The sequence below is a fragment of the Humulus lupulus genome, chromosome 6 (assembly GCF_963169125.1).
Source record: "Humulus lupulus chromosome 6, drHumLupu1.1, whole genome shotgun sequence".
In the NCBI taxonomy this organism is placed as follows: domain Eukaryota; kingdom Viridiplantae; phylum Streptophyta; class Magnoliopsida; order Rosales; family Cannabaceae; genus Humulus; species Humulus lupulus.
Window position 1 is genome coordinate 2322770 of NC_084798.1, and position 18856 is coordinate 2341625.

An 18856-nucleotide genomic window follows, 5' to 3' on the forward strand; every position below is an offset into this window, starting at 1 on the left:
AAACAGCCGTTAAGCTAACTTGTTTTACAAAGCTTAAGTAACTTAGAATTTTTCAAATTCTAAGTTAAAAACTGATATTCGTGTAACAAGACATTTACGCTCATAAAAAGTTAGAGCAATAAGAGCATGAGGAAGTATATTTGGTGTGAACTTATGGAAGGGTAAAAATTTCTAAGTTAAAAAACTAAATTCTCATGTGAAATTAAAGGCATCCAAAAACTTTGCTATGCACAATAAAAACTTAGAAGTTTGAAATTGTCAGCAAGGAAAGAGTAAAGTGCTAAATGTCAAAATAGCTCACTAGTTCGAGCAACAAAATACAAAGTAAAGTAGACTGTGATGAACTATAAGAGGGAGTCACAGGCGAGCTCCTCTAGAGGGTTGATCGACTCCCTCCTCTGCATCAACTGCTCCTCTCGCTCGAAATGATATAGCAGAGCAGGTTGGGGCGAGTGCAGGAGAGTTGACAGCTTCTTCAGCGGCTCTTGCTTCACATCTGGCAAGATCCTCTGCTTGGGCCTCCTTGGGGAAACAATCAAGATTAAGAGGCTTGTTCAGCTTCCAGACCTTATAGAAGCAGTCAAAACTGGCCTCCTCAAAGCGAATCAAGTCAAGCTCTTTTTCTTGCTTCAGCTCTTCGTTCTCGCTAATCAACCTCTCATTGTCTCGAACTAACTCTTTAATATCGAGGGATTGCTTCTCCAATTGAGTTGTCAAGGAAGCATTGTTTTGAGCCTGCTTTTTGAGAGACTCGTCCCGTTCAGCTATAGTTCTCTCTGCTTGCTCCAGCTTGGACCTGGCCTCCACCAGTTGATCGTCCTGCACCTTGATCAGCTCCTTGTAATCTACGGCTCGAAGCTGAGCATGACCAATGGTGACAAGTGACTGCATGGAAGACAAAAAGTTAATACAAGTAAAAATACTAATAACAAAGTATCTCGAGGAAAAATGCTTACCTTCATCAATTGAGCGAGTCCTCTCTTCAAGACAACTTCGACACTAAGTCGAGGGTAGGAGTCTAGGCTTTGAAGCGTCGATGCATCACGGCCAATATCCTCAAGAAGCCCCTTGCCCAGGTCGCTAACAGCACGAAAAAGCTCACTCGAACTACCCTGGTGAGTAGGAGTTAGGCTCGCAGAAGGAGGAAGGGAAGAGGGGGTCAATGGCGGAAGTGTAGTTGGTCCCCCAGGTTGCCTCCCTTGACTTGGCGGTACTACCTTCTGAATCTTCTGTGGAGGCGTAGAGCCACTTCCATCACCAATTTTCCTCTTTGAAGCAACGCAATCTCTGAACATGTCTGAATCTGCCAAGGATGAAAAAACAAGATTGTTAGAGAAATAAACATAATGAAACATATGCAAGTGTATACTACAATTGTGATACTCTCTAATTACCAATTATAAAAAATATGCCTATTTTCACTAAGCATGTGTTACCTGCGTTGAAGATCTGATCAAGGAACTCATCCTCGTCGTCCGAGGATGAGCTAAGTTCCCCTTCAACCTGGATAGCTTTTCCTTTCCCAGGTTGAGCGGGAATAGTAGATCTACGCTGAGGATCAGGCTCTCTAATGACTAAGTCACCAGGTCTACGGGAAAGCGGAGAAGGCCCAGGAGAATGCCGATCAGTCATTTGCTCTGTGCCCTCGGTAGACTGACCAGGCGTGTCGTTCTCCCCGGTGGTACTTTCCACCACCAGATCCTGCTCACATGGCACCAGACTCACCATCTGGAGAAGGTCCAGCGTGACCAACTTTTTTACATCCTTCTCTTTAAGACTCATGTTAGCCAATTTCTTGGCCCGCCTAAACATCCCTTCAGTAGGCAATGGTCGCTCAAACGGACCCGAGCGCGTAAAAGCCAAGTTGTTGGCCTCAATATCCAATGTGAGGAAGTATTCCTTATGATATTTCCCGGCGTTTGACTTATGGGAGATGCCATTGAGATATGTAACCCCCCTATGCCTGTGATAGAAATGGAAGAAACCTGAGTTGTTGTGAGAAGGATTGGTCCGAAGATCAAACAGGTAATGCACCTCATGAGGGGTGGGCTCGTCCCAACCATTCAGAAAATAAAGAATATACAGCGCAGAGAGTGCCTGTATCCCATTCGGCGTGATCTGAAATGGGGAGACGTTGAAGTAGTCTGCTACAGACCGGAAATACATGTGCAGCGGGAGTGTTGCTCCAGCATGCACATGGTGCCTGGACCAGGCACAGTACCTTCCACCGGGCCTATTGGCTCTTTGGTGCGAGCCTGGGCACGTCACGTTTGCCCCGCTTAAGCCTAAAGCTTCAATGTGTTTCTGGAATAGCGCGGGAGTAAGTTTTGAGGTTTCGGCAACGAACCAGGAGGGTTCTTCTTCTCCCTCATCACGTGGCTTCTGGACAGCCAAATCCTGAATCGCGGTAGCAAATTTCAGAGAAGGCTTTCTTGGAGCTGTGGTAGTGCGGGTTTGATTACGCTGTACCACCTTCTGTACTGCTCTGCGGGCAACCTGCGGGTCGTGTTCCTGAGGGAGCCTGTTAGATTGCTTCACCCTCATCGTCGACTCAGAGGCTTGTCGAAGAAACTGTTCCTCGTGGAGAAGATATAAAGCTGAGCGAGGGAGGATCTGTTTGAAGCGGTGAAGACGATCCTCTGGAGTGTAACCGGTAGACGAGCCTGGTGAGGAATCGCTATTCAAGGGAGTCTCGATTGTTTGCGGGGCGGATGATTCGGAGTCCGTATGGTTGTCACCTCCCCTATAGTCAGAGCGATTCATCTACAAAAATGAATAAAAAATGGGGAGGTGAGTAACCATACAGAAAAAATTCATCAAAAATAAGAGTTATTTTTATACTTGGAAAATTTTGTCTAAGTTATAAAAATATAACGCATATAAAAAAAAATAATTTTAATGCTCAAAGGTGCCTAAAAGGTACTTAAAGTATTGAACTTGTTAAAGCTTATAGAAGGAGGCATTGTTGGGATTTTCCTATAAGACTAAGTTCCTTATGTGTGTAGTTAACATACAGAGGTTGGGTATACACTTGGAAGGAAAAGAAGCCAAGGTCTACGGAATGTGGTCCGATAGGACCGTATGATTGTTCTAAGGGACAACTAAGCATTCGATCGAATGCCAAGATAGGATGGGTACTCATGACCAAAAGAGGCGTTCAGAGCCCATGGGTCAAGGAACCGTGCATCCACGCGAGCCCAGAGCAAAGTGCACTTGGTCCGATCGGACAACTTCTAGCCAGGAGACGTCCTGCCTCGCCACCGCTCGAGCTTCACGCGAAGTCCCCAAGACGTCCGATCGGACATAGCACGCACGAGGAGAAGATGTTGAGGTCCGATCGGACGTGTGCCTCGTGCCTCCAAAAAACTCCTAGCCAGCAACTGCAACAATTCAGGACCGATCGGGCATGGGTGTCAAGGGAGGTTCGAAATTTGCTGCCAAAAATTCGGGCACTTAAAAGCCAAGGAAGGGAAGTGTGGTCCGATCGGACCACACATTTGTCTGAAATTTTTCGAATCTCCGATCGGGTATGAAGAGAAAAGCAACCACTTCCAGCCTTGGACAAGAGCTCCGATCGAACCTAATGACTTAACCACAACTTAAGGAGGCGTCGTTGGCTAAGGTGTTTTGGCGTGGGCTCCGGTCGAACATAAGGTCCGATCAAACCAGATGGAACTTGCACGCCTCAAGAGACGCGTATGCCCAGAATTTCTGGGCAAAAAACCATGTAAAAAATGGCCCCTAATGGCATACTTTGCCTACCCCTAATCCGAACCAAATAGACAAAGCCCTAAAAATCCCTAGTCTCAAACACATTCCATCATTCACATAAAAAAAAAAAAACAAGATCAAAGCATATAAATGAAAGGTTTTCTTCATGTTCTTAAAAACCCATTACACTATCAAAACCCTCAAAACCCATATTCATGTTTATGTCAAAATACCAAAAATGTCTTGAAATTCCTAAAAGCTTAAGGGAAAATTCGGGTTACCCATGCCACAAACCTCATCAAGACAACAAGCAAACACATTGAACAAGACATATTCAAGAACTTCAAGAACATCCAAGGCACAAGCATATTCGGCCATGGCATTTTTTTTAGAAAAAAATGTAGCAATCTAAGAGGCATGGAGAAGAAGACTTACCCAAGGTTGGAGAGTTTTGATTTTACTTGGAGGATGCTTGAAGATGAAGAGCTCCCCTTTAAGCTTGTGAAGTCGGCAAGAGGAGGGGGTCCTTGAGAGGGTTTCGGCCAAGAGAGAAGATGAAGGGTTTTTTTTAGAATAATTTTTTGTATGTGTGAAGAAGAGAATGTAAGGTGGAGATATTTAAAGGGAAAAAAGTGGGTTTTTCATTTACTTTTGGACCTTTGATATTCTGGGACTATTTTTCTCTCCACGATCATGGGTGGATTTTTGCAGTGATCGTAGGTCTGCTGCATGAAGATGAACAGTTATTATTTTTCATAATGACTTCAGCGGAGAAAAAGTTTATTACGTGAATAAATCATATAATAAACTTAGGGGGCAAATGTTATCCCAAAAATTTGAAAGGAATGACGTGACAGTGAAATTGACACGTGGCATGAGTCAGTAGGGTGATCTGGCTTAGTAATGGCCCAATACATCAGTTAAGGAATGAGACAGATAGTCAAGCCAAATACGCCCGATCGAAGAGAGTATTTAGACTGGGGGTTGCTTGGCTTAGACCTCAGTTTAAAGACCCATATAATTAAATTGGTGCCAAGTCCAAGAAAGTGAAGGGGAGGTATGAATTTTGGTTCAAGATATAAAAACAGTAGGTCCGATCGGACCTAAGCTTAGGGGACCTCTTGTTAAGCTTGGCTCGAATGAGTTCAAAAAGAATAAGGCTCAAGTTTTACTCAAAAGGGGAAAGCCACATAGTGGTCGATCGAGCATACACATAGGAGGTACCTTCGACCATTCAGGTCCAAGGAGAAGTAGATGGTGGCTCGGACCACCTTGGTCCGAGGAGAGAAGCCTAATGCCCGATCGAGCATTTGGTTGAGCGAAGAGGTTCAAACCTAGTTGGCCTAAGGAGAAGGATGTGTGCCCGATCGAACGTGGTCTTGTGGGTACCTTGGACCATTTTGATCCAAGGAGAGGTGGTGGCTCAGACCACCTAGGTCCGAAGAGAGAGGACCAAGGTCCGAAGAGAGAGGACCAAGGTCCGATCGGACCTTGGTTAGCCAAAGGAAGCTTGGACCATTTAGGTCCAAGTAAAGGGGCATTATGCCCGATCGCACAAGATCTCCCCCGATCGCACATGACCTCCCCCGATCGTGCAAGACGCCTGCAGGAGCGCTTGGACCATGTTGGTACGAGGATATGCTAGGAAGAAGATGGCTCGGACCATCTTGGTCCGAGGAGCAAAGTGTAAGGTCATATTGGACCTTGATTGAAGGAGTCAAATAAGGTGGTTTGAACCACCTTAAGCCAAAGAAGACAACCATTGTGTCCGATCGGACACAATGGAGGAGTATACCTCGAGTGTAGTTGACCTTTGGTCCAAGGAGAGCCATGCGTATGCTACCTTTGACCTACGTGAAGCTTGAAGAATAGTCAACATGCATGAGAAGCTACGTCAAACTGCCCGAAAACTACTTCAGTGAGAATTGGTCTAAGCATCCGGGAATCACTCAATCCTCACTCGAAATTAGGGATCAGTTATATTTTGAATGTTTATTTTGTAATATAAATATTAGGTAAATAATAGAATATCCCGATCAAAAGGGGATATCAGTTGAGAACCCAGGTCTATAAATAGGGACTTGGGAGGATCGTAAAAGGACTTTTTGCAAAATTGAGAGTGAATCTGTATTCTAGAGAGAGAAAGTGTGTTGTTCTTGAGAAAAACCCATTTTTGTATTCTGGAGTACCTCACACTGAAGAAACTCAGTTGACAAGGTTCATCTGATCTTGAGTGTGAATATAGTAATAAAATCTCTAAGTGGATTAGGCTATTACCGATCATCGGGGCTGAACCACTATAAAAACCTTGTGTTATTTACTTCCGTTCATAAAAAACTGTCTGTTGTCGTTTATAATTCTCTTGAAGGTTGTCGTAGTTGACGTTCTCACGTCGTTGGCTAAATTCACAGTCAACAAAGTCAATAAATATATTGGCTCCTCAGAGTTTTGATAAAGTGATCTGGCTTAGGAGTAGCCGAGTAGGCCATTGAAGAATTTTGACTGGCTTGAGAAGTGTCATGATAGACCATAGATGTGTCATGTTAGGCCAGAGATGTGTCATGTTAGACCAGAGATGCCATGTTAGACCAGATAAATGTCATGCTAGACCAGAGATGTGCCATGTTAGACCAGCTAAGTGGTCCTACCAGCCAAGTGCATGTTCTACCAGCTAAGTACATGACTGCCCAGTCATAGAGTATACTGGCGTGCACATAAGGTATACTGGCGTGCACTTCAATAGTATACTGGCGTGCACATAGAGTATACTGGCGTGCACATAAGGTATATTGGCGTGCACTTCAACACAGGCAATCTGCCCAGTGAAGGTGTGTTCGACCAGATTGAAGGTGATATGGATCAACTAGATAGAACAGACTTCGTCAAGATTCCCAGAAACGGCTTCAACAAGAACCGGTCTTGGCATACGCGGGAATCTCTCATTCTTCCCACAAATTTGGTGTTCTGCTACCTTTTGAATATTTTTGTAATTTAAATATAATAAGAATAATAAAATATCCCGATTCTAGGGAATATCAGATGTATGATCCTAAGCCTATAAATACATGGCTTATGAGATCAGAAATGGGAGTTTTGGAAATTTTGGGTCTGAATTTTCTAGAGAGAGAAAGTGCTTGTATCTGAAAGAATTGTTGTATTCTTGTAATCTGTACTGAAGAAACTCAGTTAGCTCAGTTCATCTGATCTTGAGTACAGATCCATAATCACAACTCTAAGTGGATTAGGCTATTACCAACACATTGGGGCTGAACCACTATAAAAATTACGTGTGTTATTTACTTTCTTTATAAGATTGTCTGTGTCATTTAATTTCTCTTGAATGTTTTATCGTTTTTGACGTTCTCACGTCGTTGGCCAAAAACGCGATCAACAAGGTGGAAGATGGCAAAGAGTTTCAATCCGGCTAGTTTGCGTCACCACTTTTTGCGTCACTTTTTGAACTGATGCGTATATGTTTTTGCGTCAGTGATTGTGAAAATATTGGATATATTTACCGTAAAAAATCAAGTATAAAAGTGTAATATTTTGAAAATATTGAGTATATTTATTATTAAAAAATTTGAGTATAAAAATACAACATTTTCAAAATATTAAGTATTTTAGTCGCTATTATTAGAATAATTGACAATGACATATGAAAGGTAACTGAATAAATGTTGACTCTATTTAAAAAACTATAAAATATAACCGCGCTTCGCGCAGTCTTTTATAATAATTAAAAAATAATTTTTTTTTTAAATTGTATAGTTGAGATTTTTTTTTATCTTACTCATACAATATGTTTCTTACATTGACACGTGATGATATCTTTACCATAGTTTTTTAATGATGATATTTATTGTATAACAAATGCTTATTGTAGATTTTCGAAAAATTATGAATAATAAGGGTTATTTTGGCCGATTACCCATTTGGATCATTTATATTTAAAAATTTATTTTTAGACCTCGTATTTTATCAAAATGTTAAAAATAGGAATATAAAGATCGATTATTTGAACACTATATATTGGCCGATTACATATTTTGACACTTTATTTTTAAAAATTACCCTTGGACCATGTATTTATTCAAAAAGTTAAAAATTCATTATAAAAGAGCAAATTATATAAATATATTTTCTGTAAGGATTCATACCATTTTGAACCTTGTATTTTAGTCAATTACCCGTTTGGACCCTTTTAAAAATTAACTTGCGAATCTCGTGCTTTGTCAAAATGTTAAAAATGTGAATAAATAGATATAATATTTGAACCACGTATATTTTTGTCGATTGTTCGCTTAGACCCTTTATTATTAAAAACTAACTTTATGATTACGTGTTTTATCAAAAGTTAAAAATAAAAATAGATAGATTATTAGTATTATTATTATCTATAGATATTTTTAATTCACATATATTATAATTATTATTAAAATAAAAAAGAAAAAATAAATAGAGTTTTTTCCAACATTAATTAATAGCCATAAATTAGAAAGGTAGAATAAAAAATGAGAAAAATTGGTGTTGTTGTAAACATATATTTTTAATAAAACTATTTACGTTTAAATAAAAAGTATAAATACCAATTTAAAATAATGTGTAACTAAATTAATTTTTTGTAAAAAAAACTAAACGTGTTAATGTGGATTGTGTAATGTTTTTTTTAAAAAGACAAAAAAGAAAGAAATTACGTTTTTCTTTTTTAAAAAAGAAAGAAAAAAAGAAGACTTTAGGTGTACTGACATAAAGACTCATGTTATTATATTATATATAATATGAGATATTTATATATAACATTATTAATTTAAATAAATAATTTGTAAATATCTTATTTAAATTTAAACTAATATGCAACTATAATTCATAAAATGAATAAAAAAATTAATTTAAAGGAGATAATAGAAAAAAATGTATTGAAGATTATTTAGTTTTAACACAACGCAAGTAGAAAATTAGTCATTAGGAAGATCTTATTTAGATTTAAATCAGTATTATGTAGAATTAAAAAATGGGAAAAAAGGAGAAAATAGCTTAAATATCTAAGTATAATTAGAAAATTAGTCATTAGAAATATCTTATTTAAATTTAAATTAATATTATGTAGAATAAAAAAATGGAAAAAAAAAGGAGAAAATAGCTTAAATCAATATTATGTAGAATAAAAAAATGTGAAAAAAGATAGAGTGATTTGGTGAGATTTTAGAGTGCCACATCATCCCTTTAAAGCTCTCATTTATATAAATTTAAATTTGTATTATGTAGAATAAAAAATTGGAAAAAAAAAAGAGAAAATAGGTTAAATCAATATTATGTAGAATAAAAAAATATGAAAAAATGATAAAATAGATAGAGTGATTTTGTGAAATTTTAGAGTGCCACATCATCTCATTGAAGCTCTCTTTTATATATATATAGATTAAATTACACATTTTTAATTAATAATATTACAAATTAGTAACAAATTACCCATTCAAGGCACTATTTCTATTCTTTGTTAATAATAAAAAATAAAAAATTATCTTATTTAAAAATTTGTAAGTTTATTATCTTATTTAAATTTTTGTAAGTTTATTAGGTGTTAAAATCAAAGATATTGTATATGAATTTAAAAATTAAAAAAAAAAAGATAATGAATTTTGTAAATGAATTAAAAAAAAATAGATTAATGGAGAAAATAATTAGTGCTTTGAAGATATTGTAGAGAGATAATGTATATGAATTTAAAAATTAAAAAAAATAAGGGATTTTGTAAATGAATTAAAAAATTAGATTAATGGAGAAAATAGAATTATTGCTTTGAAGAGATTGTAGAATGCCACATAATCTTTGTAAATGAATTGAAAAAATAGATTAATGGAGAAAAAGAATTAGTGCTTTGAAGATATTGTAGAGAGATAATGTATATGAATTTAAAAAATTAAAAAAATAATGGATTTTGTAAATGAATTAAGAAATTAGATTAATGGAGAAAATAGAACTAGTGCTTTGAAGAGATTATAGAATGCCACATAATCTCCTTGAAGCTCCCAACCACCTCCAACAATCTCAACATCACCCACAGCACATAAACATCCGACAACATCTAAACACATGATAGATAAATAAGTTTAAAATGTTAGAATATAAAGATCAATAATTTAAAATTAAAACTTTAAAAAATAACAAATATTAATAATTAAAGAACCTGAGAGGATTGTGTTATCATTAATACGCAAATCAATCAAATTTGGAGATATAAATTGTAATTCATTGATTGGAATGTTCATCATTCCTTCTTCTAGCCTCTTAAGCTTAGTTGAAACAAAAAAAATAATTTTATGGTCATTTGAAAGTGGTCTATACTGTCCTGTGCTTGCAACAACTTTGAAATTATTTACACTATATAAAGAACCCTCACTCAATAGTTGCGTGAACTTAGACACTAAAATTTTCCTAATTGTTGCATGCATTAGATTAACCTGTGACAAAACACACAATATATTAATTAAATATAAAATAATTGATAATATAAAGAAAACTGAGAAAAGAAATTTTGATTCAACCTTCTCATATATAAAAATCATATCCATATTAATTAATTCTCCATTCTTCTTAGTATTGACAGACTCCCACACTCTACAAACTCTGATCCTTACCATCCAATCATCTATATCATTGTTTAAGTCGGAAAGAAAAGAATACTTCATTATGAAAATTATTGAATGAGTTTAGAGAGAAAGAGAAAAAAAAATAGAGTAGAAGAAAATATGAGTTATAGAGAATGTGTAGAATATATATATATATAAAATCATGAAGAGATATTTATATATAATATTATTAATTTATATAATAATTAAATGGTATAAAAATCAACATATGGTTACACCATAATAATATCATGTACTTCATATTTTTATATAATAATATATAGAGGGGGTCTACGTTAATTGCCTGCTATAAGCTTATGCTATTTCTTAAATGTAAGTTAAAATAATTTATTATTTATTTAGTCTAAAATATATATTACAAATTAAAAAAAAATCAATGTGTGTAACCGAAAATATAAAAATCTAAACCAAATAATGATATTATACTAAAAAATCTAAACGTGGCTTAACCGTATGGATAACAACTGATATTATACTAAAAAAATATATATTACACATTTTTAATTAATAATATTACAAATTAGTAACAAATTACCCATTCAAGGCACTATTTCTATTCTTTGTTAATAATAATAACTCAAAAATTATCTTATATAAATATCTTAATTAAAAATTTGTAAGTTTATTATCTTATTTAAATTTTTGCAAGTTTATTAGGTGTTAAAATCAAAGATAATGTATATGAATTTAAAAATTTTAAAAAAAGATAATGAATTTTGTAAATGAATTAAAAAAATAGATTAATGGAGAAAAAGAATTAGTGCTTTGAAGATATTGTAGAGAGATAATGTATATGAATTTAAAAATAAAAAAAAATAATGGATTTTGTAAATGAATTAAAAAATTAGATTAATGGAGAAAATAGAATTAATATTTTGAAGAGATTATAGAATGCCACATAATCTCCTTGATATATATATATAGATAATGACAATATAAATTGTTAATAAATGTTAGAAGTTAGAATAATATAAAATAAAATCTATAAATGAGAAAAAATAAAGTGCTAGAAATATAGTATGGCACATTTATGAAGATAGATTAATTATAATTTTTTTACATAAACTTTATAGATGTGCTTTAGTAGTCTTGAGACGTTATGATCAACTTATGATAAAGTATAAAGTAGTGAAAGTTAGTATGGAGGTAAATGATTTCAGATCTATAAAACAACCCTACCTAATTCATTTAACCATATTTTGTTCTGAGACTGAACAATGGAGCCATTCAACCTTTAAATCTTCAGTGGCTTTAAATAGATTGTATTTTCGAACCGTCGCTATTGGAAGCAATGAAATTGTATACTGGCCCTATGGTAGTTCGAGTGATTGAGGCATTATTGCGTTGAATTCTTGTTTGAAAACGATGCTATTTGATTGATTTGCCTTGGTTTTTAGGCTGTAAAGGGTGTATTTTGGATTGTAGTTTGAAATCCAAGATGCGTGTTGGAGTGGTTCGAGGGAGGCTGCGGTTGGCACAATTTACTTGGTGTAAGAGTACACAATTGTATGATTTCAAGGCGTAGTTGGAATTTGGTGCATCAACATAATGATATGAAGATGGGGTTTCAATGTGGTAGTGTGGACTTGCTACCACTTACTATGCTTGTATCTCTATCTCGATGATGGAGATGCATTCTTCTTTCAACGCCCTAATTATAATATATAATATCAGATAATATTGAGATTTTTCAATGTCGAATTCTTGACAAGAATCAAATTCACATTGAATTTCTCTATTATCTTCCACCTAGATCACCTACGAATGCACGTGTTGTGTCTCTTGTGCATCAATGGTGCCCTACCCTAATTCCTCACCTCCACCTTCGTCGTCTTCATATTAAAAGTTAGACCATATTTCCCCTTTTTTTATTTGTATTAAGCTATTATAATAAAATACAAATAAATGAGAAAAGATCATCATCATGATGCTTAGGGCTGGCAATTCGTATAAACGTGTCAGATTCGTGTCGACACGATTATTAAACGTATCAAAAATATGAACACGAACACGAACAAGACACGATTATTAAACAGGTGAACACGACACGAACACGATGACACGATTAATCATAACTACATAAAAAAATCATAAAACCTATGTAAATGATTCGTGTTATCGTGTCTGACACGATTATGACACAACACGATTATTAAATGGATCAACACGATTATGACACGACGCGATTAAGGTAAACACGAACACGACACGATTATTAAACGTGTCAAAAACTCAAACACGAACATGATACGATTATTAAACGTGTCGTGTTCGTGTTTACCTTAATTGTGTTGTGTCGTGACCCAAATTGCCACCCCTAATCATGCTTTATTTTTTTTCAGATTGCATTGAGATATGTTCTATTGTAATTTTTTGTTTTAACTAGGCAGTCCAATATCTCATTTTACTTACTTATTCTATATCTTCATTATTAGATATTTTTCGTATCACCATAATTCTTTCCAAAACTTTTCTTAATTTAATTTTTGATGTTTATGTGTGTGACATACATATTTCCTACTTATTTTTTCTAAAGTAAATTTGCTTCATTATTTAGTTATAAAAATCTTAAATCAATAAAATATGAGGAAATTTGAGGTCAAATTATTCAATATTTCATGTTGCTTGCGCTTATACATCCAATTTTTTTTTTTGGTATTACATAGTTTTCTGCATAATTAATTATTATTATTTCTACCTTCTATCATATATATATATAAGATTTTATTTATTGTGAATTTAACATTTTTGTAATTTTTTTCTCAGTATTATTCGTTGATTTGCGGTCAAGATTGTACCAGTCTGTTTAATTTTATTTATTTAAAAAAAAGATCAACAATTACACAAATCAAAGAACTATTCATAAAGAAGCAATATTCCAATAAGAAATTAAAAAGAATCAATTAATTAGACCTTCTAATTTTCTAATTAGGTATTCCTTAGGCTATTTAAGAATATACTCTCGAATTGTGAACTTTTATTACTTTTAAAAAAAACTTATAATCAAATCTCAGTAACTAAATATTTACAAATTTGACAAATTAAAACAATTTCTTTTTAAAGTACTTCAATAATATTGTTATGATTGGACGAAAACATAACACATACAGTAGATAAAACACAAATTAAGATTTAATTAATAATAATCAATCTGAATTCAAAAATTAATAGTAAAATTGAAAAGAAAAAGTGGTAACTAGCTAGCGATAAGTGAAGATGTGGTATATGAACACCAACAAGATTAGCTTCGATCTCTAATAATTAAGCACATCAAACCTTCATTAGTAGAGATTCCCTTGTAGAATGATGATTGTTTAGCACGGTAATCGGTTTGAATTTACCCGTTACAAAATCTTTTACTTCTTTCACCTTCTTTTTCAAATAGTCTCTGATCTTCGAAGGAATACTAACACACATAAACAAAAGAACACAATAATTAATAAGTTGATATGAAAATTTTCGATCGAGAATTTTTTACCAAAGTGTCTGAAATTGGTGTAGAAGAGTGTTGGGGGTGGCAGAATACCTAAAAAAAAGATGATTGTATGTAAGTACGTACCGTATTCTATCGAGATAAGTTCCGTCGATCTGTGTCCACATAATCATGTGATTGAGTTGATAGAATCTAATATCCGAAAACCCTAGGAAGGACAAAGTTGATAGAACCTTCCACTCTATATTTCCCTTGTAGAAGATTAGGGTTGCACCATAGTCACAAACATCCTCATAAGAAAGATCTACGTAGCCACTTGGTTGGATTTCAACTATTTCTTCTTCTCCATTTTTGTTTCCAATTCTCATCTGAATTCTATAGTCATAACAGTCATTGTAAAACCTCAGAGTCTCTTCAAACATCTTCATCTCTTTTACAAAAAAAAAAAACTAAGTATGATAATTAATTCTTAGTTAAAATCAATTATGAGATATGGATGAACAATGAGAAAAGAGAATGATCACGTACTCTTTCTCACTATTATATATAGAATATAACTAACCCTTTTTGTCCTAGTTGGAAAAGAATTATATTTTTACTTAAATTAATAAAAAATATATATAAATTTTTTTAAATTCAAATAAAATGAGATCACAATAAAATTAATTAAAATTTGAATTATAATCCCCACTCAGTCTATTATTTTTATTTTAAATAAAAAAATAATTATAAAATAATTTTAATTACTTAAATCTTGTTTTAATTGATTATTCGTAAGATTATACGAAGATTATGGATTCAGGTGAGTATTTAAAAATCAATTAAATATCTAATTTTGTTTATTAATTAGTTTGAATGATTTCATTTAAATATTAAGTATATTATTAAGGCCGCAGATTTACATTATACGTACGGCTAAGATTTTTTTTATGTTTTTTTTTTTATATTTCACTAATTAAACTATAAATATTCTTATAATAATAATAATAGTATTTCACTTTTTGAAAGAAAAATTTATTTTAAAACTGTTTAGAGAAATTAGTTATTTTATTAAAAATTAAAATAGATTTATAAATTTTAAGAAATTATTTTTTAACAACTTTAATAATAAATTTGGTTTCAAATTGTAAATTAATATTTTATTTTAATATAATAAATTCTTTCTAATATTTTTTTTTTACAAAATATTTAAAATAAAACATAATTTCAAGTAAATAAAATGAGAGTATTATTGTCTTATAGTACAACTAATTTCTATCAAAAATTGTTTTAATGGGTATTATTGAAAATACTAATGTGCAAATATGTATTTAAACAAAATATTTGTGTATTTTGGTATTTTTGAAATCACAAAGTATATGAGATTTTTTTCAACTTTGAAGAATATGGCAGTTTTCTTTTACTTAAGTTTCTTATGCCATATTCTTTTTGTTTACATTTTTATGAGATTTTTTTCTCATATGTTTGTAATATTTTATTTGTATTCCATATTCTAATTTCATACAATTTTAGTAACTAGTTTTAATATCTTTTGAGGTTATTTTTATAATTTTAATCTATTTGTAATATTTTTTATCATTCATATTTTTTTACACAATTTTTTTAATAACAAAAACTAAGGCCTTCTTCACCATGCTTTTTATTCTCAATTCTTCTTCTTATTTTCTTCTATTTTTATCTTCTTCAATATTTTCTCCGCAGTAATCAGTTACCACTATAAAAAAAAAAATTGAATTTCTTTTTATGTGATGTGCAGTTAGTAATCGTATGTCACTATCAATTTTTTTAGTAATGTGTGGTAATTGGTTACCACTATCAAAACTATTTTTATTTTTTAAGTGATGTGGTGTTAACTGGTTACAACTATAAAAATAATTTTGATTCTTTTAGTCATGTACCGGTATCAAAACACGAACTGAATTGTAACTGGTTACTTAGTCAATTCTAGAAAAAAACATATATGAAAAAAAAATTAAATTGATCATTATGGTAACTGGTTACAGTTAGATTTGAAGAAAAAAAATCTGAAAAAAAATGAACTAGTTGCGATGGTAATTAGTTACTTATCAAGACTTGGAAAAAAACTCAAATCCTAACAAAAAATATAAACTAATCATAATCATAACTGGCTACAACTATGTTTGAAAAAAAATTAGATCTAAAAAAAACAGTCAGCATGGTGCCTGGTTACTTAGTTACGTGTGAAAAGAAAATTAGATCTAAACAAAAAAAATCTAAATTGATCGTTATCGTAACTGGTTACAGCTAGGTCTGGAAAAAAATCAAATATGAATTAAAAGAATCAGTCGTTATGATACTTGGTTACTTAAACAAGTCTGGAGAAAAAAAAATCAGATTTGAACTTAAAAAACCTAAACAAATCGTGACGGTAATCGGTTACAATTAGGATTGGAAGAAAAACTAAAATAGATCTAAAGTACAAAATTGGATTTAAAATGCAAAATTAGATGTGAAAAAGAAAAAGAATAACAAGAACAACAAAAAGAATAAAATTAAAACCAGAAGAAGAAAAAGAAGAACCAAAGGGGGGTGGAGCTGCATCATCATCGTGGGGGTGGAGGGTTGCATCGCCGACAAAAAGAGCGGAGTGCAAAATTACTTCAAAAATTAGGTCAAAGTGAAAAATAACTTCAAAAAATAGATCAAAGTACAAAATAACTTCAAAAAATAAGTCATTTTGAACCTATATAAAAATATATCTAACAACTAATTCACATGTTAATCGGAAGCTTTTTCATTTTAATCTATATCCAATTTTGATTTATTTGTTTTATTATAAAATTAAGTTTTGTAAAATACATTTATATGTAGATGACCACAAGTACTACCTAAGAAGTGGTCATTAACAACTAAACTATTAGACCATATCACCATAACTCTTTCCAAAACTTTTTCTTAATTAAATTCTTATGTTTATGCATGTGGACATACAAAATTGTTACCTTAAAACTAAGTTTTAGGGAGCAATTAACAGTTTGGGCTATACCTTTTTTTTCCTTGATGCAAAGCAAGACACTGCCTAATCAGCTCCTTAGCCACAATATGGCTCCCTTAAAAGAATATAATTTACAACTTGGTTTATATTGTTCTATTTCATTAACTTGTTTCGATAAATTAATTTTTGGATCCGTATTTTGTAAAATGGTTCAAATAGACTCCATAACTTAATTTTGATAAACAAAAAATTGAATACAACAATAAAAAACTTTGGTCAAGATCCGATTTAAAAATAATTTTAGAAAACATAAAATCTAAAAAATAATTAATTAAAATATATAGTCAAACAAAATAATGAGTTAAAATACAGAGTCCAAATAGTTTAAAAGTAAGTGAAAATTACACCTAGTACCCAATTTAAGTTAACCTCTTTAATTTTTACCAACCTTTTAAAACTCTTTGATTAATACCCAAACTATTAACGACTCTACCCATTATACAGTGATCTAGTGGAACTGACAGTGAAATATTATTTAAAGAGGAAAGTAAATGACACGACAGAGGCAAAAATTGAGATTTTTACATTGGATTTCTAGTAGTGTTTTAAAGGTAATATGGGAAATGTGCTTAAAAAAGTGGGTAATATTCAACTAAATATTATTAGTAGCTATTTTTAGTTAACTAATCCTAAAACGGTGTATTTTTCAAGTTATCCCGTAAAGTAATGTCTTTTTTTTGTCACATCACACAAAAAGTAATATAACTCATTCATCTTGAAACCACTCTTTTTTTTTTCTCTGTAATTGAAAGACATTCTCTCACATATCAATTGCATCCAATTTTTTCATTTTAAAAAAAAATCATACATCTTAGTCAAACTTTATAATAAAATCTCCATAATTTAATATCTGTAACTTGAATACAAAATGGAGATTAAACACAAATCAAGCATTGTAATTAAATTACTTTTTGATGTATACCCAAATGTGAATCCAAAAATGGTAAAATTGAAAAAAGAAAGATGAAAAGTGGTACAATTACTAGTGAATTGAAGATATGGTGTATGGATCATCAAATAGTAACTTCTCTTCTCTAAGCAGATCAAACTTCATTAATAGAGGCTCTCTGCCTGTTGAATGATGATTAGGGTTTTGCATGGTTGGTTTGAACTTAATATTCTTTATACAATCTTTCACTTCTTTCATCTTCATCTTCAAATACTGCCTAATCTTCCAAAGTATACTAAACACATAAATAGAAATAACACAATAATTAAGTTGATATAAAATCAACAATAATCATTAATAGTTAAGGTAATTAGTGAAAATTAACTCTCTTTTCAATGTTATTTTGCAAAATTACCATAATTTTCAACCGGTTATGATTAGTTCACATAAACCCACATTACACTCTATGTCTCTATGTAAAAGAACAAAAAAAAAAAGTTTTGTTTTTTAAATCTTGATATAAATTTCTCAAAAAGAAAAGACTATTTTACCAAATATTAAAAAAATGCAATTTTTTCGTTAAAAAAAAAGTTGCATGCTTGGCTCTCGACAATGTCAAATAAGTTATTTAAAAACGCAATTTAAAAAAAATATATCGAATTTTGTATTAAACCCTAACATATTTCAAGGTCGACGCTACTTACCGCATTCTATCGAAAGAAGTTCCGTCAATTTGAGTCCAGAGAACCATTCGATCGAGTTGGTAGAATCTGATCTCGGAACATCCTACGAAGGATATGGATGGCACATCCCATGTGACTCCATCATTCTTAAAAAACACAAAACGTGCACCGACATCACGAACATCCTCGTACAACAAGTCTTCGAACTCACTTGGTTGGATTTCAAGTATCTTATTTTCCCCAAATTTTGGTTCTATTTTGACTTGAATCCCATATTCTGTGCAATCATTGTAACACCTCACACTCTCTTCGCCCATCTTCCTAACCATTTTTTAAATGGAATATCAAATAACAATAAAAAATATCAAAGGCCAAACTAAAGATAAAGAAAGAGAACGATTTATAATTATATATTAATCCTTCTACGAGTTGGAAAGCATGTGACACTTTTTTACACCACGTTTTTATAATAAT

The 18856-nt window shown here is 32.2% G+C and overlaps 1 protein-coding gene across 1 annotated transcript; it reads right to left on the reverse strand.

Annotated features, from left to right (window-relative positions):
* Positions 1 to 357: 357 nt before the first annotated feature.
* On the reverse strand, positions 358 to 2544 carry LOC133783610 (uncharacterized). The gene is made up of 5 exons (XM_062223260.1): positions 2348 to 2544; positions 2084 to 2147; positions 1504 to 1701; positions 957 to 1229; positions 358 to 885 (listed from the first exon to the last, which is right to left on the reverse strand). The coding sequence occupies exons 1-5, from the start codon at positions 2542 to 2544 to the stop codon at positions 358 to 360; spliced, it is 1260 nt and encodes a 419-aa protein (XP_062079244.1).
* Positions 2545 to 18856: the final 16312 nt, after the last annotated feature.